Consider the following 26,968-nt stretch of genomic DNA (forward strand, 5'->3'; position numbering starts at 1 on the left):
AAATTAAACACATGCAAAACCCATCTTACCTGGCAAAGCGCAAAAAAAGTACTCACACAAAGATATGTCCACTTTTACAGTACCCAGATGTCTGACCATGAGAGTTCCGTCTGGTTATTTTTGCAGGTATTTAAATCCACGTCTCTTTTTGTGCGCTGCATTTTGTCTTTCACCAGGTACCCCTGGAATGGTCAAACTGCTGTTACATCTTTGACTACTTCAAGCCGAAGGTCTTCCCCGAGTTTGATAGCTACAAGACCAGCTCGATGTCCAGCGAGCTGGAGGGACTACTCCTCAAGATCAGCCGCGTCATCCCGGCGGACGCCAAGCCGACCAGCGCCCTCGAGTATCTGCAGGCATACATTGACGGCAGCAGCGACAAGACCCCAGCCCTCCCCGACGACTATACAGTCCCGAAGTGAGTGTAGACCAAAGAGCTTAACCCGTTCCTTCCGCAATTCTTTGAGTGCCTTAAATAAGCCTAAAGGGGCGGGGGGCGGAATCCGCCCCCCCCCCTCGACGTTTCGCGATATAATTCTGTAACACGAGAAGGCCTTGTCGCGAGGCTTCTTTACTTTCTTCGTTCAAGTCTTGCGCAACTTTTGAGACCAAATTTGCAACGTCCGCGCATACTTTTTCGAGGCACGCCCATTTTGGTAACGGGAAGTCGCCCCAAAACAGACACAATTTTGTGATTTTGTGTACATTTCCTATGGAAAACAGTGCGCTGTCATGAAAGTCATAAAAACCTGATTATTTTTACAACTATTCATTTTCATTGATTGATTTTATGCTAATTATGGTAGAAAAGTGGTCAGTGACAATTTCCAATAAAAAAACAAAGAAAAAAACAAAAGTTGAAAAACAAAGAAATACATAAGAAATTCTGAAAACAATGAAATACATAAGAATTGAAATGAGTTTTGGAAGATTTTGTGATGTACAATTGTTGAATATGCTAAAACAGATTTACAGACCAAAAAGTAGACCCTCAATGCTTTTAATTAGGCTAAAATATGATCTTGAGCTTGATTTGCCTAATTAATTAATTAAAATTAGAAATTGATTAATTGAAAAATTTTTATGACGCAGTCTTGTAGATTATGACGTGGGTGTCACGCATGCCAAATTTTGTTGCGATCGCACTCCCAATGGCCGAGATCTCGGGGGAGGGGGGGCGGAATCGGTTTTAGCATAGCCAAAAAATAGCCCGGCCTGATTGGGGTTAAATGCCCCCAAACTAGATTCTTTTTTGCCCGTCAACAGAGAATGGACAGGTTGGTAATCCACCTGTGCAAAAGCATTCAAGCGGTAAATGTACCCCATTTTGCGGTCAACTACGTGTGCCATCGAACAAAGGAAATATCAATCGGGCGCGAGGTATGAAGAGACTGTGCACTGATGTGCTCACAGACTCTTGTGTTCTACACAAAAGTAGGCACCTGAATGGGGTGACTGGGGTCAGCGAACAGAGAAATCTAACTGATCTCAGCTTTGATTGCTATGTGCATATGAAGGGTTTGTTTGCAAAAACCGATAAGTCCGTTTTTGAAGATTTTGAATTACAATCTCTGTCATAAAGTACAAAATAATACCTTTTAAATGATGTATTGGTCTCTACATATAAAGGTATATTTTTGAAGTTATGGTCCGAAGAAGCAAACATTTTCTTATTATTCTCTTTATTTTTCTTGACCTTTAATCGCAAATATCTCCATTTGGCAAATATGGACTTATCGGCTTTTGCAAACAAACTCTTCATATGTATGAGTTTTATAGGAGAACAAGCATAAACTAAATCAGATAAAAGTGAAATTATACTGTGATATGCACATTTTTCCAACAAAAAGAAAATGTATGCTGATCGAATAAACTCATATTTTTTTATCAAACCCATTTTTCTTGGCATTATACCACAAAGAAACATGAATTTAGGCCATGAAACTAAGCACTCTTGTCTTCATCTTGGGAACTGCTATACCAGGTTCCAGTATATCAGTTGCTCCCACGGGAACCTGGTATACCAGGTTCCAAATAAGGAACGGGTTAATATGTCATGAGTAGGTACTATAGTGCTTGCTAGCTATGCGCCCCGTATGATTTGCTGTGTGATTGCGCAGAGGGACTCAGTGCAGAAGGTTTATCCTTCATTGCCAGCACGCTAGCATACGAGCAACCGAGGAGCAGCCAAATCAAGGAGTTTATACTCACCTAAAAGTTCAAAAGCTCAAATACTTCCTGCAAAAATTTTACTTGAGTGCGTAGTCCTCATACTACATATATGTGGGTAACGTGTGGCTCCTTGTAATCATTTACTGGCAGTATACTCTGTAGTTTGCCCTCTATATTATGTACATTTAGGTTGTGAGAGAAATCTCGGTGGTGTGTGAGATCAAGTTGCTTCCACGTCCTTGACCCCCCATACAGAGAGATTTGACCTTTCATTTTTTTATCTGTATTGAAATCCGGAAGAGTCATCAGCTCGAATTTAGGCAACTTGCCTAGTTTGTTATAGTTCAGTAAGTAGTCATTCCTTTAATATGAGGAGTCTGCAAAATGCAAGCTCTGCTTTTTAGCAGCCTCCCCCATTTCCAGGAATTCTGATTCTTATTACAAATTAAAAAAGTCTTCACATTTGTTGTACTTAGGTGTGCAGTATTCTCCCTTATTACAATACATGTATTGATTTTATGTAATTATTTGTATCTTTATGTCTTACTGCATTTGATCATTGTATTTTTGTTTGTTTAAAATAAGATAGATAAAATGAAATGATTTCTGAATTCTGTTAGGAAACATAGCAGAAACCATTCTGCTTCTTTTAATTTTGCTCAATTGAAAGAAAAAAAAAACAAACAACAACTTTAACACAGTGTGACATTAATCTTCAAGTGCCTTTAATGGTGAAATCTGAGTTTGATGTGTTTCTCATTCTACAGCACTGTAATCCAAGAGATCTACTACCTTCTGGCAGATTACTACTTTAAGAACAAGGAGTTCGGGTGAGTTCATACTTCACGCTGATATTTTCTTATTACCTCTGAATTTGTAGACGTTAGCAAGCTCTGCAGTGCAAACTTTCATGTTAGTATAATGGTACAGGGACTTTCGTGGCTCAGTGGTGTAGTAAATTTACCTTAAACCCTATCACAATCATAACCCTAAACTCTATTAAAGTCCTGGGAGAGAACGTGACCAGAGCAATTGTCACAGGAGTAAATGTCATGTCACCGTTCATGGTACAGATATTGTCATGTCGAAGATTACATGATTGTATACCGATACCCTACAATGGGGATCTTTGCAGGCGTTTTGCATGAATTTGCTGACTTGTCTGTTTTCTGGTTGCAGGAAAGCAATCAAGTTCTACCTCCACGACCTGTGTGTCTCCCCCAACCGCCTGGACAGCTGGGCAGGACTGGCTCTGGCTAGAGTCGGCCGCTTGGACCTCAAGCTGAACAACTCAGTGAGTAGCCGACAGTAGAAACTATGAGTGGGACTAACATGTGGCTGGTCTTATCACACTCATAATCCTGACTGTCATTGTGAAAAACTGCCTAAACTTGAATTTCCGTAATCTTGGTTGTTATGGTTGAACCCTCATGAAATAACTGTCTAACAGTATAGTACTTGTGTGATCATCTCATCTGGGATATGGAAAAGAGAGAGAGAGAGAGAGAGAGACAGACAGACAGACAGACAGACACACAGACACACAGACACACACACACACACACACACACACACACACACACAGATAGAGGCAAGAGAAAAAAACCTTCCAGGTTCGATTCTCTGTGCTAGTCAGCAAACTAAAAAAAAAAAAAAAGACACTCAAGATGTGAATAATGATAAAACATGCAGATCATCGCTGGGGTGACAAGACCTTGTATCTAAAATTTTGGTGAAAACGACTTTTTTGGGTTTATGGTCAAATAGTCAGTTAAGTGATGTCCAGTCCAAATCCTAACTGTCTTATATCCCCCAAAATGAAGCCACCAAGGCATGTCAGAGGAAAGGCTCTCCCATTCGCTATAGTGCTTTGGCCGCCATGTTTTTTGACTCTCCTGAACATTTGACATTTTGTAGATTCGAGGTCTTGTCGTCCCAGCAACGAACTGAGAGTATTAAGTAACTATGTCAATATAGTGACTTGACAATGGCTGGTTCAAATCCACAACATAACATCCTAGAAAGCATCATGCTTGAGAATATGGCATTTATCCAGCTGTATCGCTCATCTGAATGGCCACCATCCCAACAGGGCCGAATGACTGATGTCAGACTGCACTTAACTCTTCATGTGCCACGGTTTATTATTCCGAGACACCAACATACATGTAGTCATGCTTTGGGAAACATTAATGTTTTTTTTTTTTTTTTTTTTTTTCGAATCTATGTAACTTATAGTTTTCTGTTACTATGAACATGTAATGGGCGAAGTTGTAGAGAAACTGCCAAACTTTGCTTAGATGTGTTATTGTGTGACAAATCTATGATTGTGTTTCTTTCATGTGATGGGTAGCTACGATATTGCAGAGCCATGACTTTTGCACTCAAAACAGTGACAGAAACTATGAATTTACGAGCAAATCCACTAGGGAATACTACTTAATAGTCAAGTATCACATAAAATGTAAACTACATGTGACAGGATTGGAATCGCGAGTAATAATTTCAATGAAATGTGGTCTTTGGTGATTTATCGATCGGTTTGGGCGGGTTTGTGCATTTGAGCAGTATATGTGAACTTGGCACACCGTCGACTGCATCCAGTGTGTGAACGTGTGGCACATAAAGAGTTGATATTAATCTTGTCATTATAACTTTAATTCAATCACTACTATGATGACAACTCCCTTACATACCTCAGACTGATTCCAAAACCGAGGGGGCCATTCTGAAGCCAGGGGCCCAGGCGCTGCGCTGCTTCAAACGGGCCCTAGAGCTGGAGCCCACAAACTTCTCTCTCTGGATCGAGTACGGCTCAGGGGCGTACATCCTTCACTCCCACGCCTCCAGACAGATAAAACAGGTATTGATCATTTTCTTTCATCCATCGTCACATCGTCACCATGACAAGTGAAAAAATATGTTCTTTACATGAATTAAGATAGATAGATACACTGTACATGTAGATAAATAGGTAGGTAGAAAGATAAATGGATAGGTTCAAACTGAACATAAATTGCCAGATATATAAAAAGATTAATAGGTAGATAGATGGATTGATATTGCTATAAAAGGTAACCTCATTGTAATTTTGCTTTCAATGAGGAACTTATGCTCTTAACCCGTTGAGGACGGACTGATTTTGCTACAACACGCATTTCCCATAGACACCTGCCCGAGTATACTCGGGGACTCGTCCTCAACGGGTTAATGGGATGAATTCAGCAGTCCTCTCATTACTGTACTTAACTGGACTCTTTTTTGTATACTACATTTACATGAAGGTACCAGTTACAAAGTGGTAAAATCAGCAGTCCAGCCATCTTATTATAGCAGGGTTTTTGCAGCAGATGCTACTTAGTTGGAAAAGGAAGGAGGACCGTAAAGTCAGGTTTAGATTTTTGAAGTGTACCCCAAGGTTTCACTCAAGAGAGATGCACACTCAAACTTTTCCTCCATCCATTGCCACCCCTGCCTACCAGCGGGAACAGCTGGGCATCAGCGCCGACGATGCGGTTGCCCTCGGCGACAAGCAGAAGGAGATGTTGGCGGTGGCAGAGCAGTGCTTCCAGCAGGCCCTGGTGTGTGAGGGGGAGGGTGATGAGGAGTGGCTGGTCCACTACATGCTGGGCAAGGTGGCAGAGAAGAGGTCCTTACTGGAGGAATCCCTCAAGCACTACCTCCAGGTGAGTCATTAGGCACTTTTCCATTTGCACGTTGAGCCCGGCGTCACCGTGCTATGACATATTTTTTACTGTCTGTGCATGTGTGAGTGTCGACCCTCCTCAACTCATCACCAAATTTTCGAACGCATTCACCCCGGGCCCGGTTATCACCGTCCACCCAATTCACACGTCACACTCCTCTCGCGGTAGACGAAATTGTGCGAGAGAGCATGATGACTTCTCAGGAAACCTGTGCTAAATTCACCTGTTTTGCTATTTCTATCGAGAGAATATTAATAATTTGATTACATGAAAGCTTATGATCTCGGTATGTCACAGCAGCAGCGCTGACATACAAACTGCAGCCTTTGGTAACTACTTTATTTGCCCGCTTTCACTGTTTTGCAATTTGCAACTGCATACCGTGGATCAACACATGCGTTTGCACGTAATGCGGTACGCAATCACATCTCAGTGCTTGGCCTAGTGCAGCGCATTTTACTTTGCAGCCTTACCATGCATCATGTTCTAAAATTCACATAATTCATCCCAGGATACTTATTTGGCATCTAGTCAGAGACAGAACAGGTAAAAAAACAAATCACAAATTCCACATAACTAAGCACCCAAGGCACAGGTAAGCCTCTTGCACACGCCACGAGACGTGACGCCCGAAATCGAAATGTATTTCAGCAGCAGGTCATCGTACAGACGTGATGCCTTGACAAACGCTTGCGCTCGGCGTCACAACCTTCTCGTTCACCCAATTAAAAACTCCCTATTGTCTCCTGGCCCCACCTCTTCCCACCCTTCCTTAACCTCTTGAAACCCCACCCCTTCCATCCTTTCCTAATTTTTTTTCTATCCCTGTCCCTTTCCTCCCTCCCTAAATGCTTCCTATCCCCACTCTTTCTATTGACCGATTCTGTGACACGCTATGTGTATTTTTGGCATGGGCAGCGCCATTACGCGGTGTCTCAGCCGACCCTCCCTTCCCACTCCCCACCCCTCTCCCTACATTAGCACGCGCGCAGAATGAAAAACTGATGCATGGTTGCTTTAGCCAGTGGGCGTCTCGTATTGAGTGCGCGAATGCTTGCTTAGTGCGCGAACCTTTGTTACAAGTGCGCGATAAACATGTTGCCCGGGGGGTGGGGAGAGCAGGGGGGGGGGGGGGGGGGTCGGCTGAGACACCGCAATTTGAGCTCATGGCTGCGCCCAGTGCCATAAAATGTCTGCTGCCCTCCACGAACCCGAATCGGTCAATAAACGTCTCCTAACCCCGCTCCTCATGCTTCATAATACTCTTCTGGCCCCACCCCCCCCCCTTCCTAACCCCCTCCAACCCCCCCCCCCCTTCGCTCCCTTCATAAACCCTTCCTACCCCCACTCCTCCCTCCCTTCTATAATCCCTCCCTTCTTCAATCCCTCCTAACTGCACTCCTTCCTACCCTTCATAGGCCCCTCCTAACTCCATCCCTCCCATTTCTTCTGACCATGTGTGCTGTATTTCCAAATATTAACCCGTTGAGGACAGACTGATTTTGCTACAACATGCATTTCCCATAGATTTTTGCCCGAGTATACTCGGGACTCGTCCTCAACGGGTTAATATCCACAAATCTCCAACACCAGTATTTCCACCTTACCTCTCTACCATCCACTTCACCCCGCTCCAGGCCAGTCACCATCTCCACGAGAACGAGGCGAGGTACCCGAAGAAGATCCCCTACCACAACCCACCAGACTTATCCCTGGAGGCCCTTGAGGTAGGTCAAAAGTCGTGACCTTATCCCTGCTTCTTGTACAAATTGCATAAATTCAAAACATGCGCCTTATGAGGGGTGTTGCCAAATCGAAGTTGACGACGGGAACAAGGAGAACGTGTCACTGTTATTTGTTACGGATCATTGAAGCTATGTTCCCTTCCTCTATGTGGATACTGTATAAAGCTGTTATTTTCGCGTATAGATATTTTCACAAATGAGGAGGTCAGAGACATTTCCGCGAGATGATGTTTTTGCGAATTGACACCGATGGTGTCGGAAATGCATTATTACCATAGTGCAATGTGACTTTTTTGCGTGGTGTTAAATTTGCAATCCAACTAAGATTCGCAAAATGCATGAAATTAAGCCCTCGCAAAAATAACAGTTTATACAGTACAGCCTCTGTGTTTACAGCCCAGGATACTGTAAAAGTGGATATTTTCGCGCGACTTTTTTTTTTTGCGCTCGGCCGGTTAAGAAGAGTTTCGCATGTTTTTAATTCTGCGGAATCAAGACATCAACTACTGGAACACATGGCAAGCAAAAATATGTGCATGCTTTTATTAAATGTCCTCTTTTACAGTATCTAGCACACTTGCTCACTTTCAAATATTAGCAGGGGGGGGGGAGTTCATGAAGAATTAAGTCGATCTTAAAAATTAGTATTGACTTGGATGAAATTATGGTATACCACTGGAATCCCTGTTTACTTTCATCAGGCTTTCAGAATCCGCTTCAAATTGTTATCAAAATTTTGAGAAAAATTCTTTCTCATATATGTTTTCTTGTATACCACTGGGTACATGCAAAAGTTTCACAAATTTTCATTTTCATTTGCAAGTTTAATAGAACACCATTGAAGCATGCGCAGCTTACCATCAATACTACCGTCACCTTGGCTGTGAATTTCATTTGTTTGCACACACTGACCATTCATTCCTGATATCTACTTCAGATGTATTTCAGAATCCATGCAGCTGTCCTTAAGCTCATCCAGTGTTCAGAGCTGGGGTCAAGGGTCAAAGGTCATAGTTACACCTCTCTAGAGGGCATGATCCGGGAAGCAGCCCAGCTGCCGTTTGTCCGCGCCGAGGAGAAGAAGCGGGACCCGAGCAGTGAACAGTGAGTGTGCGCTGATCCTCTATAAAAAAAAAACAACAACAACGAAAAACGTTAATATCGCCCTGCCAAGTCAGTTAGATAATAATGATAATGGATAATGACAATTTGCTATGCATTTTTACACCACTGCTGCATAAACTACCTGTTGTGTAGCAGTTTTCTTTCATAGAAGTGTACAGAATACCATTTGAAATATTGTTCATCAGCTGAAATTGCTAATCCAATTTGAGTCAGAAAATTATTCCCTGGAAAAGTATAAATCAAACTGCAGAATGTCGTTGCGCACCTTGTGATATTTATATAGCAAAAACAACAAAACTGTATTATTGATTGAGTGAGTTTGAGCATTGATTTAAATCTACACTTTGACCATATTCAAAGTGAAAAGGAAAGTTTGCTCCAGAGAAATTGGGCAATGACAGAAAATGTTCCCTCCTCACCATAAAGATGAACAGATCTTGCACTTGGAAAGTTTAGCAGTTCTTGTGCTTGCAATGTTAGAGCCTGACAGGGAACACTACAATGAACCAAGGAAGTCTTTAAAGGTACTAGCCCACATTTGTAAACCTGCAGCAATTGGTCTCATAGTTAGCATTGAGTTTGGGTATGATTGCAGTAACACCTGTGCAAAATTTCGTTCCAATTAGTCCATTACTTTCATAAAAATAAATGAAAATGCACCGTATGCATGCGTATAACGCTCGCTAGCTCCAGTCCACGTACGTACTACTTGCATGCAATACATGTGTAAGTTGCATGTACGTACTAGTAGCTAGCCCCGGTCCTGGCGGCTACCTCGCAGCTGAGCGGGAGCAAAAATCACTGCCACATTCACGGCGACTTCACAAATAAAGCACGGCTAAATTTCTATCATAAACACAGTGACAATTAATACATTACCTTTTCGACTTGGTTTTTCTCACCCATTTATCTAGAAACTGCAAAATTTTCTACATTTTTTTAAGGAGTAATAAGCGGCCTGCCCCAGTGCAACAGTGGAGAGACTTGCTGCTATATCCATTAGTACGCATTACGCATGCTCTCAATGCACTGCACTGCATGCATGCTGTGCGCCTGTGCAAGTGATTGTGAGTTTCAGTGAGCATCGGTGAGCTGAAGATATTCGCGTTATAAGACAACATTTTCTGCATCATAAGCAATGAAATGCATCAAACTGTCGCCGAAATTAATCATTTAGGTTTAATCGACCCATGTAAGTATTCTTAGTAGTTTTTGTTGAAAAATTAAGGAAATATAGCGCCGAAACGGCACCCGTTTTGTACAACTCCTCGATCTGAATGCAAAAACGGCTCAGCCCCAACGCTGCACGTTGGGGCTGGTCGCAGTTAGTACGTAGCTAGCCCGCGCTCGTAATTCGTTTTTGGGTCGGGTTGACCCGGTTTGAAAATTGATTTTAAAACGATGATTTTCTCTCTTTTATCGAATGGTATAGACAAAGAGCAACAGGTGAGGTATGTTACTGTTATAACTTGTACTTGAAGTCATATTGGACCTGTTTTATGCAGTTTTGATTTTCGTGGGTTTGCAAATGTGGGCTAGTACCTTTAAGACCAAAAGGTATGTACACCACAGTGAGGCAGATGTCATCCCAGAAAATGTCTCTCATTAGATAATAATAATAATAATAGTGGAGTCTTGTAATGCGCCATGTCTGTCACACAGTGGCACTCCTGGCGCAGAAAGGTAAGACCTCCTCCCACATTGCTTCATTCAGGAAGAGATCCCAATTGAAAGAAAGCACAGTTACTGATTAATAAAAAGGTCTTGAGTTCCCTCACCTTGAACAGAGGGAAAGAGGTCTCCATTCTCAGTTTCAAAGGCAGTGAGTTCCAGAGAGAAGAGCCAGACTGGGTGAAAGTTCTGGCATTGTTTCTTCACACACACTAAAAACAAAAAAAAGAAATAAGAAATGAAAAAATTTGAAAAAAGAAATAGAAAGGTTTTTTTTTTTGTGTGTGTGTTGTTTTCGTCCCATTCCCAGCTCTACAGACACGGAGCAGGAAGCGCGGACCGGTCCTTTCCGGCCAGACCCTGCTACCGTGGTCATGGTCAAGACGTCGGGCAGCCCTGTCTACGTAGCCACTCCCCAGGACCACGACTATCTCCGTGATAAGCACAGACGCCAGAGGTCACGGGTTAGCAGTCAGGAAGACATGACCACAGGTGCAAAATTCTCTCCCTCCCTCTCTCTCCCTCTCTCTCTCTCTCTTTTCTCTATCTTTGAAGAAGGGTTCAAATTGTAAAGTTGTTCTTCTGCACATATATGTATGTGTATATAAATGGGTTGATGGGAAATACGTTAACAATGATCAATCTAAGTATGTAGTACAGTGCACTCCCGTTACAACAAACACGGTTTTAACAAAAATTTTGGTTACAACGAAGTCAAAATTCAGGCTGCAACATTATCCACTCTTTGTGTCTTTAATATTCTTTATTTATTTGGTTATAACGAAATTTCGATACATGTAATAACAAATTAAAGAAAATTGCCGGTCCCGTGGACTTTGTCATAATGGGAGTCCACTGTGCAGGTTACAACACAAAAGCAAAACAAAAAAACAAACAAAAAGAAGTTTTTGAACCCCAAGGAAACAAGGAGTATCATTTCCTGATTGATGTCATGTGATCACTAATCTACCTTTCTGTCGTTCTTCCGCAGACACGGCGTCTGAAAGCGACATTTTCTCCGGCGATGAGAGCATGTCCTCCTTCCCCATTCCCTCTCGCAGCTCTCTCACTCTCCGCCCTGTCCCAGTCCGCCGGCCTGTAGCGTCGGCCGTCGAAGCTGCTACTGGTGCAGTGCCCTCTAGTGCTGGCATGAGGAGAGGCTCGATCACCCGGCCCGACACGTCGTCTTTGCAGACTCCGAGGTCTTTGCAGACTCCGAGCACCCCGGATGCTGCGGCCTCCTCTGCTTTGGTCTCCGCAGCGCGGAGTCAAATGAGCGACGAGAAGGAACAGAATGGAAAGGCCCAGCAGAGTGATCAGACAGAAATACAGACAGACTCAGAAGCAGACAAACAGGGAGTGATAACCAAAGGTACAGATAGAAAACTGATTCATCAGATGATTTGATGGATTAATCAGTATGGTTCATTCACTTCTGACCAATTTTCAATCAGGCACACTGAGTAAACGAATGTGGAAGTTGGAGGGAAGATTTTTATGGATTGATTGATTACTCGATATCACAAATTTATTAATTTGTTTAATTCTAAAACAAATTCCTAATGTGACGCATTCTGTAGAATGCAGGTGTTTGCTGATATTGATGAATTCATTGTATAAAGGAATTTGACAAATATCTCTGAAAATGCACTAGTGGAGTTCACTTGGCCAAATTTGATTTGATGTTATGTTATGGTGTTATGTGTTTTGAAGAAAGACAATAAACTTACAAATTTGCTTTCAGACTTCCAGAAAAAAAGATGTCACTTTAATAATGAAAATTTGCAGCAGTTTCGTCAGCATATTCCATCTTCTTTCATCCACCAGCCTGTTTTTTCTTGTTCTGAGTTGTTGATTTTTTAATCTCTTTTCTCACTGTTTCTCTCTCTCATCGTACATGGATCAGTGAGGGTATTTTGGCCTTTTGTCTGTGTGCCAATGTGTGTCATATCGACCCACATGCTTATCTTTGTGCGTGATTAAAATGCTCGTTTTGTTAAAACCCACTGCAGACATTCCTGCCATCGTCGTATCTGAGCCTAGCCCCGAGCAGGTGAATTCAGATTCGGCAGAGTCGCAGGCCGCGACCCCTGACCCGGAAGTACAGCAGTCGAGTCAAGATCAGGAAAGAGGGAACGAAGGGCAGGAGGCAAGTGATAGAAAAGACACGGGCGGTGAGGATGGTTTGCATACCAATGTAGCGTCTGAAGTGACAGAGGAGATGACGGATGAAGCAGTGAATGCCAGCGTCACCATGGAAACGGATGTGGATGCCAATCTAAGCGAAGATGGAGAAAAAGCAGGTGAAGTTATCAAGGAAACCGCACAGTCCTCGGAATGGGATACGAGGCAGTGCGTGTCACCTGACCGCACCAACTCAGAGGAATTAAATGAAGCGGGAAGGAAAGAGGCTGATGGAGATGACGTGGAGCAGGATCGGATGAAGGATGGAAGCAAAACGGAGGAGGAGGAGGAGATGGAACTTGAGCAGGCAAAGAGTGGAGAGGAGAACGAAGATGAAGAGAAGACACTTGCTGAGAAGGACAAGGATGCAAAGAAGAAAGATGAGGATAGCACCAAGCTGAACATTCCAAAGGAGAGGAAGGAAGGAGAACCAAAGGAGGAGGAAGAGGAGGTTTGTGAGGAGAAACCAGTGGAGGCGGAGGATGATGCCAGGATGGATGTGGTTCCCACTGCTTCCAGCGATGAGCCAGGAGCATCCACACCCCTCCAAGTCAGAAAGGATGATGCTAGGATGGATGTGGTCCCCACTGCTTCCAGCGATGAGCCAGGAACATCCACACTCCTCCAAGTCAGAAAGGATGATGCTAGGATGGATGTGGTCCCCACTGCTTCCAGCGATGAGCCAGGAGCATCCACACCCCTCCAAGTCAGAAAGGATGATGCTAGGATGGATGTGGTCCCCACTGCTTCCAGCAATGAGTCAGGAGCATCCACACCCTTCCAAGTCAGAAAGGATGATGCTAGGATGGATGTGGTCCCCACTGCTTCCAGCGATGAGCCAGGAACATCCACACCCTTCCATGTCAGAAAGGATGATGAAGAAGACAGGATGGATCAAGGGGATGTACCGCATGCTGATCAAACTGGAGTAACCATGACAACAGGAGTTGGTGAGAGTGAGGAAGATATTAAGATGGGGGTTGAGGAAGAACAGGGTGAAAATGAGACAGTGACCTCCCATCTGGTTTCAAACAAAGGCAAAGCAGAGACCGCAAAAGCAGCAGACTCTAGTGATGCACCCAGTAAAGAACTGGTAGCTATCGAATCCACCGGATCATCCGTTACGGAAGAGAGTAAAAGTGTGACCCTTCAAAAGACCGCTGAGACTATGGATGATCAAGATGAAGCTTTGCCCCCATCAGAAGAGAAGCAAGATGCAGTCGCTAAGCAACAAGAAGTGGAAGGTGGGACTCGCGAAGACAGAGAATCTGCCAGTGACCACAAATTGGAAAGTGAGCCAAGTGAGCTTGGAGAAGGACTGAAGACAGAAGAGTCCAAGGATGCGGAAGATAAAATGGAAAAGAATGAGACGAAGATGGGAGACCAGGAGGAAGTGATGGATGTTGAGAAGAGGCAAGAGGATGGAAGGAAAGACCAGGCAGAAAAAGCAGAGACAGGAGATGCCAAAGTTGACAACAGAGAGGAAAGTGCAGAGACAGAACAAAGTGGTGGAAAGGAGAAGGATCCTCAAGGCAATCCCGCCGGGAGGGCGGTGGAGAAATCTGGTGCGCCATCTGATGAAGATGCTGTCCAGAGAAGCAGTGAGGCAGGAGGGATGGATGATGGACAGAGGGAAAAGGAGAACAATAAGGAAGAGGAGGAGGAGGAGGAGGAGGTAGAGGAGGGGAGGAAAGAGAGGCACATCAAACTGATTGATGCTTGCGTCGCTGCCATGAAGCTTTGTCTCCAGCGCTTTCCCCAGCACTACAAGTCTGCCTATCGGCTCGCCTTCATCTACGCCCACACACCCTCTCACAAGGTTTGTTTAATAGACTTTGGCCTTCCAATCTTTTCTGTGATTGTTTTTAGAATCTGTATTTGTGTATTGCACACAAAAAGTAACAAAAAACGAGCACTCCTCTTCATGTCCAGTAAACCCATGACGTTATTTTAGAGCTGAGATGCAGTGTAGGGAATGTACCAAGAGATCTATTCCTAGGGTTTGGTTTGACATCAAAAGAGGTAAATACAACCTTGTCATATATTGTAAATAATCTATAAGGGTGGAACAGTCAGCATAGTCTTGTAGCATGTGACAAAAGAGCAAACAAGATAACAAACAGACTCCTGTTCTATGACCCCACATCTTCAGCCAAATGTAGTTTAACTCTTTATGTGCCATAAATGGTGAAAACCCCCTGTGTGCCACTTTATTCTAGTACACCAATGCAGTCATGCTTTGAGAAAACATTCTGTTTTTCAAATTTATGTTACTACTAAATAGATTTCTGTTATACTGGACACATAGCGAGCAAAGTTGTAGAAAAAATGCAAAGTTATGCTTTGATGAAAATTGTATTAGAAATCGATAACCATTTTTCTTTGAAATGACCAGCAGCTACATTACTGTAAAGGCAAGACTTTTGCACATAAAACAGTGACAGAAACTTAGAATTTACACGCAAATCTATTAGGGAACACCCCTTGATAATCAATCACCACATAAATGCAAGCTATATGTGAGATGAACGGAAGCGCAAGAAACGCTTTCATTGTACTGCGGCATTTGGCGATTTATCGATCAGTTTTGGCAGGTTTGTGAGTTTGAGCAGAATATGCGAAGTTGACACGCCGTCGACTGTGTCAGACGTGTGAATGTGGCACATAGTTAATGAGTTTGAGGCCATGTGAAGATGTGACGGGGATAATTGGCAACGTTTAACAGGTTTAGCAGTTGTCTCCATGTAGTAAGAGGAAGTTAGGGCATTTGTAACAGAGGGATGTCGAGGAAAGAACAGAAAAGGAAGGGAACAGTTAGTGTCATAGCCAACGAAATGAAACTTTTTGTTATATTTCAACTTCGTCCGTTCTTATTCATCCCACTCATTGTCCTCCGTGTGGTTGCAGAATCTCGCGTGGAGTCGCGACATCCTGATAGCGGGCGGCGCGTCGACCCCGACGAAGCCGCCGCCGAGCCACATGGTGGCGCCGGGACTCTTCTACGAGCAGCACAAGAACAGGAACCTCTTCCAGGGTATCTGGAGGATACCCATCCAGGACATAGACAGGTAGGTAGGGCGAGGTAGAGGGCGCTGTTCAAGGTTTCCTGAGGAAACGGGAAGGGCGGGGGTGGGGGGGGGGTGGAGGAGGGAGGGAGATAACAGGAACCTCTCCAATGTGGCAACTGCAGAATACTCATACAAGACAGACACAGGAGAAGCTACAGTAACTGTATGAAAAGCGAGATATTTTCACAGGATGAAATTTTCGCAAATTGGAGCTAACAGCCTTTTTTGCAGCATGACATTGTTGCAGACAGCCACTTGCATTCAATGCATATAGTGTAGACAAGAACATTCACGTTCATTCTAATTTTGCAAATCTTGTTTCTCGTGAAATTTGAGTACATGTAGGTCTGTAGAAATTGTGTACATGCAGAATCTCTGTATCATCCAAAACCATTCGGCTATGCCTGGTGGTTTCAAATAATTAAGTGGTGCTTTGTGTATGCAATTACTTCAGACCCACTCCATTCGGTGAGTCTTTTGTGTTATTTGAATGTATTATTCAATATCGTACAGGTCTGGTAGTTCAGCCGTGATTATAAGAATATTCAATCCATTTTATAATACAGATAACTTTCAGGTTTGAGTCATTAGTACTGATTTTTTTTTTTTTCCCACCAAACAGGTCTGGTAGTTTCCCCTGGCACATGTATCGCTCTGTGTCCCTTCTGGTGTTCATCCTGACACAGCTGGCTGATTACCGACTTCTCCTCCAGGTTGCTGTCAAGCTCTACAGGACGCCTGACCAGGGAAAGTAAGTAGAAGGCGCTTTGCCATGGTGATCTATCACTTGGTTTACTCCCACTTCGTCTAATAACCATATAGTCTCTAGTCAACCCACATGGTGTAGTCCTGTTTCGACTACAACCAGTTCGTCTAGTATTAAAACCATTTATTCCAATTGCCATTTAGCCTCATTTACCAGTTGTTCTACTTCCGGATGGGCTATGCCCACTTCGTCTAATACCCACAGTTTATTAGACAAAATGGGAAAAAGTCCACAGAGACAAAACTGCAATTAGACCATCTGGCCATTAGATGAAATGATGAGTAGCCAAAATGGGCATTAGACCAAGTGAGAAGAAGACAGAACAGGCATTAGACGAAATTGATAGTAGGCCAAGTGAGTTTAGCCGTAGTGGTGTTAGACGAACTTGGAAGTGGACCGTCTGATAGTAGGCCAAGTGACAATAAACCCTTTGCCAATAGCCCTTTTGATTGAGCTTTCCATTATAGTGAATGTGGTTGGAAGTGCGAAAAATGCATTTTATTGTAATAGGGTGGAATACTCTCCGTGTAGCGAATATTAGGTTTTGAATTGCGAAAATACATGTGATTGTAATTATTATGGTGGACAGCAAGTAGAGGGCGTTCTAATGACAGCACCTTTGAATGGGCAATCCATATCATGAATGTCGTATGAATTGCGCAAATACCATCTGATGGAAATACCCAGAGCAAATTGTTTTTATCATCGTCAAGGAGGTAATGTTTTGCAAGCATTTGTTGTTTTGTTTGCATGTATTTTTCAGGATAGTTTCGCTATAGTAAAAGAAGCTGCTGATATGTGTTTTGCGTGCTGGATTAGGATCTGGATCCATTTGTTTTGTTTGTATTTTTATGCCTCCGCTACGAAGTGGTGCCGGAGGCATTATGTTTTCGGGTTGTCCGTCAGTCCTTCCGTCCGTCCTTCCGTCCGTCCGTAATGAATTTTGTGGACAGCGTAACTAAAAAACCTTTTGAGGTATCCTAATGAAACTTGGCATGTATGTGTGTCAGGGGATGAAGTTGTGCCTATCAACTTTTGGGTGCACATGCTCAAGATCAAAGGTCAAAAGGTCAAGGTCAAATACATAAAATTTCACTATTTTCACCATATCTATGCAATGCCTGAAGATATTTTCTTGAAACTTAGTTTATACGTGTATTAACCAATTAAGATTCTCTGGTGAAAGTTTGGGGTCATGAGGTCAAAGGTCAAAAGGTCAAGTAAAAATATTAAAACTTCACTTTTTTCTCCATATCTTGGAAATTGTTCAAGGTATCTTCATTGAACATAGTATGTACACATGTACTGACTGGCAGTGATTATCTAGAGAAGTGAGGGTTCATGGGGTCAAAGTTCAGGGTCAAAGGTCAAGGGCAACACTTCAAAATTTTACTATTTCCCTCATATTTATGCAATGCCAGCAGGATTTTTTTTTTTTTTTTTTTTACACTTGGTGTGTATGCATGTATAACCTAATAGAGATTCTCTGGAAACTTTCTCTTTTTTTTTTTTTTTTTTTTTGCCTCAAAGGTCAAATGGTCAAAGATCAAGGGAAAGTGCTGAACTAACTTTTTCCTCCATATCTTGGAAGTGGCTCAAGTTATCTTGAAACTTACTACATATTTATGCATGTTCTGCCTGACAGTGATTATCCTATGAATTTTAGGGTCAAAGACCAGATGAAAATGTTAACAATGTACTTTTCAATACAGAAATTGCACTTTTTCTCCATACCTTGAAAATTACTCAATGCATAAACTTATGAATGGGTCAGAGTCAAGTTAAAGTCCTTAAATCCCCAAATACATGCTCTCCTTTTCATCCAATTAAACCTAGGTCAAGGAAGGTGAACATTCAACACATTTGTGACAAACTTGTCATTTTAATATTTTGCCAATTTAGTGAAAATGTAATCACACATTGTCCACATGTACTATAGACCATGACCTATAAGGAGAATCATGCATTATGGTGGAGGCATACCAGTCTCCTTAGTGACATTTCTAGTTTACGGATGCATTTTACAGTTCTATGACATTAGTGATGCAGTGGCTGTGGAAGTTTAAGTGCTTCTTGTTCTTTCCTGAAAAAAGATACTACTAATAATAGTAATAATAAGGTCTTATTTACCCAGGGTAGCCTCTTCAGTGTTTGCCACTGCTTTACCAGAGGGCCCCGCCATTATTACCCTAACATTGCCAGGTACAGGATTGTACCAATTTATACACCTGGGTCGAGAGTGGCATGATGGGTAAAAACATCCTGTCCAAGGATGTAAGCACTGGGCGGGATTCAAATTCGACACCTCCGATCGGAAGTCAAGAGTCTTATTCCCAATGCCACAGCTACATGTAGGTACAAGAGAACAAGATTCGAGAGAACATTCTTAAAAGATTTATTGTGAGCACTGGTACATTATGACTGTTTTATCTGTCCTTAAAAATAGAAAAAGATGTATGAAAGAGTGAAACCAATCTGTTTGAATATTCATCTTTGAATACCAAATTAACCTTCCACCACAGTCTGTGATGGTCCTCAAACAGCAATAACAAACTCTTGTTATCCCCTCCCTCCAGAAAGTACCTGCGTGACTCGGACCGGCTGTACCTGGCACAAGAGGCGTTCAACGCATACGTCTCCACCGTCTGCGGGCAGATTGGGGCGCCCTCTCTGTCGGAGTATGACCGCGTTTCGCTGGTTCTCTCCACCTACCACTGTCTGCGAAATAGCCAGGACAAGATGCCGCGGAACACGGACATCTCTGCCGAACTCCTCGTTCACTCGTACACAGCATATCGAGGGAAAGCGGTAAGCTGCTGATCAGTCCATATAACATCTGTCTTTATCGCACCCCCGCTCTAATAGCCTGGTAGATCACAGATGCATGTCCAGCAAATTTAGGATGTTGGGAACAAGATTTATAATTTTTTTTTTCTTGTCCCATTCATGACACAACTATAGCAGCTTGGTAAAGAAAATGCTTGAATAGACCCTTTACTTCAGAGCCTCTTTTCTCAGTTCACACTTTGTTAAGAGTGTGTACTGTCTCTACAATATTTAGATAGGCTGGAAGAGTCCATTTGAATTGAGTTATAAATCATGTTAAAGCTTTAAGGGTCTGCCCTAAAGCTTAGAATCTGCCCTTAACTAAAAATCCTTGTCTGGCAACATTTTGTTGATTTTGTGATGCAGGGTCACAAATATAACCACTTTTAAGGTGCAACTTCTATCATGGCTGTATCTTGTTTGTATCTCTGCATAATGACACAATTTTGTGTGTGTATGTGTGTGTGTGTGTGTGTGTGTGCAAGATTATCTTTATGTCTAATGTTCTTATGAGGCATGCACTGACACAATTCTGTTGGTGTGGGGCTAATGTGAAGCTGGGCTGAATGGTGCGTAAATGCATGTGTGTGTGTTATAGTAATTCAAATCTCTTATCATGTTTTTCCCAGATTGGGCCTGCAGTGTATGATGAGGCTGTAAGATTCTGTAATCACCATCTGATGCTACTGAAACCACCACATGTAAGTCTGTCTTTAATATTTAAATTAGTGATATTTGTTTTTATACAACACCTAAAAAGAATGTAGCCATCCGATTGGTTGACACTGCCCATCATGTGACATTTAGTTAATAGTTCCATCGCACGCTGTGGCTGCCAGCTGTGCAATTTTGTTTGAGCAAAAATGGATAGCACATGGCTGACGTCACCCATTTCCATTGACTCCCGTGTTAAACTCACGATTGACTCAAAGTTTGTGTTCCATCGCACGGCTCTGATGTCACAACCGACAAACATTTGTTGCGCGCACTCAGCAATACAAGCGTGCTTACAAGCGCATACTTATGTCACTCATTTTTGTAAACAACTGCAATCGATCAGCTTCGCGTACACTACATATGTACACGGTGACTGTGACTGCGGCAACTCATTCGTCTTTCATGATTGCCATATTTGTGCTAAATTCAAGAATTCTGTGTGGACCACATCTGTCAATGTTCGAGGTGTTGTATAAAACAAATTTTGTATGATCTTTACTTGTGCAATAGAACAAGATTTTGCACTCGGTGAAAGATGAGGCGCCCTGTTCAACTCGGCTTTGCCTCATTGAATAGAGCGAGTTTCTCTTTTTCTATTTCTAATGTGATCAGATGTAGGCCCTACATACATGAAGAGATTGATTCCAAAACGAATTGACTACATATAGACTTTCTTTTCATTTCAATTCATTTCATTTCATTCATGTCAATGTTCGTTTCATTTCATTTATTTCCACTTTCATTAAATTTGAATTAAAAACAAACAGACAAACAAACAAATGAACAAAAGTGCATTGTGTCAAATATGATACTGTAAAACATGATATATTCGCGGCATGAAATTTTCGCGAATGAGAGCTGACAGCCTTTTTCGTGGCATGAAATTTTCGCAAAGTGCCACTGGCGTTCAATGCATATTGTGTAAACAAGTGCTTTCGCGTGCATTTTAATTTCGCGAATCTTGGTGCTCGCGAAATTCGCGAAATTAAAGTGCACGCGAAAATTCCTCGTTTTACAGTACGTAGTTGCGGAATCATGAGAAGAACAAAGTAGACTTATTGAAAATGACCCCTTAACAAATGTCATGATGTAAATATGTGTAATCATATATGATCATCAGTAATTGGATTGAAACAAACATGAATACAAAATGTGATAAGATTCACAACTTGAAATCAATCCAAAAAAAAACAACAACATGTACATGTACATTATGAAAGAAAAAAAAAAGGAAAAATGATTTTTAATTAGAGCTGCTCAAAAGAGAAATTAAGAACATACTAAATATATGAAGAGTTTGTTTGCAAAAACCGATAAGTCCATATTTGCCAAATGGAGATATTTGCGATTAAAGGTCAAGAAAAATAAAGAGAATAATAAGAAAATTTTTGCTTCTTTTGACCATAACTTCACAAATGTACGTTTATATGTAGTGACCAATGTATCATTTAAAAGGTATTATTTTGTACTCTATGACAGGCATCGTACTTCAAAATCTTCAAAAATGGACTTATCGGTTTTTGCAAGCAAACTCTTCATATATATGCATATTTTTCTAGCTGTAATTACAAGAATATGCCCCTTCTGCAAGTGAAGCATGATGGGAAATGTTCTGTTTTGTTTTATCTGATAGTGGGCTTACTTTCAAATGTTTAGAAATGGCACTTAAGTCATTTTGCAATCAAACTCTTCATACCCGTATTTCAGTGTCTGAATGCGTCAATGTTTTCCATGACTGCAGACACCGACATGGATGGATCCCTCCACCCCTAGGAGCTTCCTCAAGGACGTTGCTGCAGCCCTGGTGACCGGAGCTGGGCAGAGTTCAGAAACCAGGAGAGCTCTGGGGCAGAGCCTGCCGCCGGAACCAGTTAGGCGCCCCTTGGACGAGGGCAAGGAAGCCAGGATCGGAAGGACGAAAGCAGAGGAGGGGGTTGAAGGTGGCCAGGGCGACGTGGGTCGTCGGGATGCTGAAGCGACGGGTGTGTCAGCAGGACAGAAGGAAGCAGGGTTTGCAACCAAGGCAGCAGAAGCAGTTGCCCAGGCTGAGGATGCGGCCACGCATATCATTAGCAGCACATCAAGTGCCCCTCAGGAAGAGATGGTCAAGGCAGGTGTCCAGGGAGAAATCGCCCAGAGGGAGGGTGACCGGACAGGCAGTAAAGACTGGAAAGAGGCCTCGGACTCTGGGCAGGTGCCGAAGCCAGAAGACACTGCCTCAAGCACGACCAAAGAGATTCCCGTCGGCAGTGCCAAACGCAAGTTTTCCCAGATGGCCAGCACGGAGGAGAATGTTGCAATGATTGTCCGGCAGGTGGCCAGACAGTACGAACTGTCCCTGGCCCAGGAGAGGGCAGCAGCGTCCAGGGACCAACTTGGAGATGAGCGGCCCAGGAAGAGGCCAGCGCAAGGTGGTGTGGAGGATGACCCGAAGGAATTCGGTTCTCAGACAACATCAGCAGTAGATGGCCAGAACCTTGCCAACCCTGGAACCCCTGGCAGCCTGGGGTTAGTTTCGTCCGCTCCAGGCGCAGCCGTTGAGACTGCATTCCAGATGGCTGCTGCTTCCGGGAAATCACCTGCCAGTAACGCCCCGGCTGTCAGTACTTTTGCCAGCGCCTTCCAGAAGTTTGTGTCCTCCCATAAGGAACCCTCTGTTGGCTCTCCTTGGAGCGAAGTCTCAGAAGACAACTCCCAAGCCGAGAGCTCGGATCCTGCCGAGGGACCGAAGGAGAGCGACCAGGCCGGCTCGTCCGACCCCCAGAGAAGTTTGTCGCTGACATCCTCATCTAGAAACCTTACCTCATCAATTCAGGCAGGAGCAAATCTGAAGTGATGGAACCTCTCTACCACAGCTTGTGAATGAACAGTAATATGTGGCTGACAAGTCCAGAATTCAGAAAGTTTGTTATGCACGAGCAATGCAGAGAGAACTGGAACTAAGTGAAAATCATGTTCATAAGAATTTACTGTAAAAGCAAAAAAATATTTGCAGCATGAAGCTTTACCGAATTATAGATGGCCTTTTTCATGGCAGGAAACTTTTCCCAATGGACGCTGGCATTCGATACATTGTCAAGACAGACATTTTTGCGTGCATTTTACTTTAGCAAGTCTTGGCTCCTCCTGAAATCGGAGAAAGTTGCATGCATGTAAAAGTTTCTGGATTTACAGTTTTCAACTCTCATCTGCTTTCTTTTCATTGTAGCCTCAAATTAGCTGTATAGTGAGGTGCCCGTACCTCGCCAGGGGCCCGAATACCGTCGCCCTGTTTAAAATCGTTGCGAGCACACTGAACAATAATTTATGCCTGGGACTGTGTTCATTACGCTTGAAACTTGGCAGGGCTACCACAACCAAGCAAATTGTGGTGAAAACTGAAGAGTTTTTCACGAAAATCTGAAATTTATATTAGGAATATGTGTTATAAATATCATTACGGTCACCCGCACGCATCTTTTACGTGTATGTCTATGGGAGCATCATAGTCACCCGCACACGTCTTTTACGTGCTTTGTCTATTGGAGTGCGGGTGACGAGTTACGGGCCCCTTCCTTACCGCACAAGTATTCCGCATTGTTCGCATTTGATGACGATAGCTGCAAATTTCCGGTATCGATCGGTGAACTTGTGATTTTATTGGAATCTTCAGCATTTTTCCTGTATGTGAGTGGGATTTAATAGAATTTCAGTGACGAAATGTGATTCAAATATGCTTAAACATCAACTATGACGAGGTGCAAGTCACCGAAGTATACACTGTATACAGCCAGTAAGGACGTTGTTAATACCTTAAAGCAGAAGAATTACTATAACTTCACTCTGAAGAACTGCACGGGGATAAAGAGCAATGACTGAGGGCACTGTAACCTTTACTACCAGTGCACTTAGACCAGGAAATCCCCCCCAAAAAAAAGAAAAAAAAAAGAAAATAAGAAAATAGAAATTAGAAATTAAACAGAAATTAAACAAAGATGAATAAAAGGTTAAATGCAAAATAGAGAAATAAATGGAAACTGTTGTTTACATCATTGAGCCAGTTATCAGGTACTTATATACATCTTGAGTTCCCAGGGGTGCTTTCTTTCCTGATTTGTGCAGGTTTCTGAAAACTGATTGCCAAGAAATAGAGATTCTGTAACCCCCATTCCTGTTTTGTCACCATAGCCTTCCTGTTATTGAAAGACCCTTGAAATAACACCCGATATGAAGGAAATATGGATAGTGACCATAAGATGCAAGCAAAGAAGTATTAAACAGACACACTATATTTTAATTATCCTGTTTTGGTTGGAAACTATACGGGAATAAAGTAACTTTACACTGTAATCCCTTTTGTAGATGGAAGTGCCATGATAAGACAACCTATTGATTGTGGGCATCTTCGGCAAGACAAAACAAGACAAGACAAGGCAAGCCTTTCCTATCAGGCCAATCCACACTTTTCTCCAGAAATTGTCTTTACTTCCTTATAGCAAACTGGGAATCAATATGCCCCAAATATCGATGCCAGTGGACTCGAACCAGGGAACCACCAAAAAAAAAAAAGAAAGAAAAAAGAAACTGTTGTTTTAAGCAGAAAGCCAGTTGGCAGGTATGTTGAGCTGGGTTGCTTTCTGTACTGATGGCACAGGTGTCTGAATACAGATTACTAATAGATTAAATCCACCTCCCCCTTACCCCCCCTTTTTTTTTGTCGAGCAAGGGAGGTGAGAGGAAACACCTCCCTGGTCGAGCCCAGCGGAGGTGCGGGGAGCCGGGGAGACTACGGGATCGCATGCGGCGTCTGTCCATCCTTAACACTACAAAAACTTGAATAACTCTCTACTGAGGACTTCAATTTCGATCAAACTTGGAGGGAAGAGTGGCTATATAATTTTACGCATTTTACTTAACACGAAGGTCACCTCCAGGTCAAAAGGTCACAGGCAGGGGTCAATGAACTCTAGGGCCCAATGTTAAGTTTTTATGGCGTGTTTCGATTATGGCTCATAACTTTTGATCCATATGTCCGTTTGAGACCACACAGGTCTCTCTTTGATCGCTCTGTAGAATATCACTCTAATACGTCAAACCTGGTGGCCCTGCTCTTAATATATATATTGATATATATTTTTTTTTTCCACAAAAAAAAAGGAAGAAGAAGAAAAAAAAGAGGCCTTCAGTGCAACTTCTGCTGCCACTTCCATTTTTCTTCAGCTGACAAGCAAAAAACAAAAACAAAACAGGCCTTTGCTAAACAAAAGCACTGGTACAACTTGCAGTTTGCAAAAGCTTAAACACATTCTATTTTGCGGTGTCTGGAGTAAAAAAGAAAAAAAAAATGGGTGGTGGCCCAAAGTGGTGACTCCCTATGTATTCATGTTTATTGTGAAAAAAAAAATGGGGGCTATAGGACTTTACATTGCTTACTTTGTTTCCTAATCATTTCAGGCGCCAACTTCCTTGTAAAACATTAAATTACAGTCAACCTTGCTTATATCAACCTTGCATACACATAATTCAAATACAGCACTGTAGTCACATATTGACTGCATTTTCCTTCCCCCTTTGTTGAACTGGGGCTTTCTATCGCTCAGTCGGTAGAGCACCGGGCTAGCAATTCGGAGGTCTCGGGTTCGAATCCTGATGGAATCCCATTGTCAGGGGGAACTTACTGCGCTACTCTACTCTAGTATAGACCACGTAAATAACACAGCGTGAAGATTTTGTTTTGGATTCAAAATGCAATAAACACAATTTTAATTCCGCTGCGGGTTCTATGTTTTCTGACAGATATCATCATAACGCAACACAACATAAATAAATTATCTGCTTATATACTTAAATCAAATATTCCACTGAATTCATTAGATTAAATCAACCTCATCAAACTCCCTGTTACAATTACACTCCACTTGTATTACTGCCTACGGAGCTCCTGCAACTATCAACGGTCAGGCGTTATCTTGCCGAGTTCTGTGTCCTATGACGTCGCTGGAGGGCGCCCCCGTGCGTCTTGTAGATCGCTAGGGTGCAGCGTCGGTGCCGACGTCGACCAGTCTGGCCCGGCCAGTGATGACAGCGTCTCTGCTGACGACCGTGACTGTGTCACCGAGCAGCGGCTGGTCCCGGACTCAGCTCGTGGTGGTGCGGCTGTCTCAGCTCGTAGCACAGCGGCTGCCTCAGCTCGTAGTGGTGCGGCTGTCTCAGCTCGTAGCACTGCGGCTGTCTCAGCTCGTAGTGGTGCGGCTGTCTCAGCTCGTAGCACTGCGGCTGTTTCAGCTCGTAGCAATATAAGGATGCGGCTGTAAATTTACAATTAACCACCACTAACACAATAATGTCCATCCATATTAATACTGTTCTATCCTCTCTTTGATATTCCCCGACTACACGGCGACTGTTCTGTGTCCCACTCATAACATCAATATCACAATCTTCTTAGAACATCCATATCAAAATCATCTTATAACATCATGGCATTCGCGCTCTGTATGGCGAATATTTAATCCCTATTACTACTGTAACTACTCCTTTACATTCACCCAAAAACATTTCTCTATACCTGAGAATTCTCTTCATCATAATTTATAACTTTCGAAATTTTTTTCCCCAATGTTTACAATGTGTGCATAAACCATAACCGAGCTTCTTGGTTTACAGCTATAACACAGTTGGATATACTTCTGTACTTTATTTCTGCACACAGATTATTACCACCCTACTTTCTTCAACATCAATTCATTCTCACCTTACACATCAAATCATTCTCTTCATACAAAAAAAAAACAAACTAATATTGTCATTTACTACCAGGCGCCTCGTTTTAACAGCGCCTCTATTGAGTCCCAAAAAAACTAACGGGAAGAAAATTACTGAAATCCACATATAAATTCCACTTACAGTTATTTCTGCCCTGCACCGCGCGGAGAGTTGCCGTCTGCCCTCGGAGTTGTCATCCAGTACCCCGTCTGCCAATTCCGCTCAGCAGCAGGAATACTTCAG

The 26,968-nt window shown here is 42.7% G+C and overlaps 1 protein-coding gene across 1 annotated transcript in view; it reads left to right on the plus strand.

Moving 5' to 3' along the window:
* Positions 1 to 25,079, plus strand: part of LOC140246545 (uncharacterized) — a 69,313-nt gene extending 44,234 nt beyond the window's left edge. The window contains exons 30-44 of the mRNA XM_072325887.1: positions 177 to 418; positions 2,940 to 3,002; positions 3,352 to 3,466; positions 4,874 to 5,035; positions 5,655 to 5,858; positions 7,517 to 7,606; positions 8,562 to 8,728; positions 10,731 to 10,912; positions 11,412 to 11,792; positions 12,433 to 14,423; positions 15,512 to 15,672; positions 16,295 to 16,423; positions 19,015 to 19,246; positions 19,894 to 19,965; positions 21,723 to 25,079. Coding sequence (XP_072181988.1) covers positions 177 to 418; positions 2,940 to 3,002; positions 3,352 to 3,466; positions 4,874 to 5,035; positions 5,655 to 5,858; positions 7,517 to 7,606; positions 8,562 to 8,728; positions 10,731 to 10,912; positions 11,412 to 11,792; positions 12,433 to 14,423; positions 15,512 to 15,672; positions 16,295 to 16,423; positions 19,015 to 19,246; positions 19,894 to 19,965; positions 21,723 to 22,817 — 5,286 coding nt within the window. The 3' untranslated portion in view covers positions 22,818 to 25,079. The remainder of the gene's footprint in view (positions 1 to 176; positions 419 to 2,939; positions 3,003 to 3,351; positions 3,467 to 4,873; positions 5,036 to 5,654; positions 5,859 to 7,516; positions 7,607 to 8,561; positions 8,729 to 10,730; positions 10,913 to 11,411; positions 11,793 to 12,432; positions 14,424 to 15,511; positions 15,673 to 16,294; positions 16,424 to 19,014; positions 19,247 to 19,893; positions 19,966 to 21,722) is intronic.
* The last annotated feature ends 1,889 nt before the right edge of the window (positions 25,080 to 26,968 follow it).

Source organism: Diadema setosum, chromosome 3 (assembly GCF_964275005.1).
Source record: "Diadema setosum chromosome 3, eeDiaSeto1, whole genome shotgun sequence".
Lineage (NCBI taxonomy): Eukaryota > Metazoa > Echinodermata > Echinoidea > Diadematoida > Diadematidae > Diadema > Diadema setosum.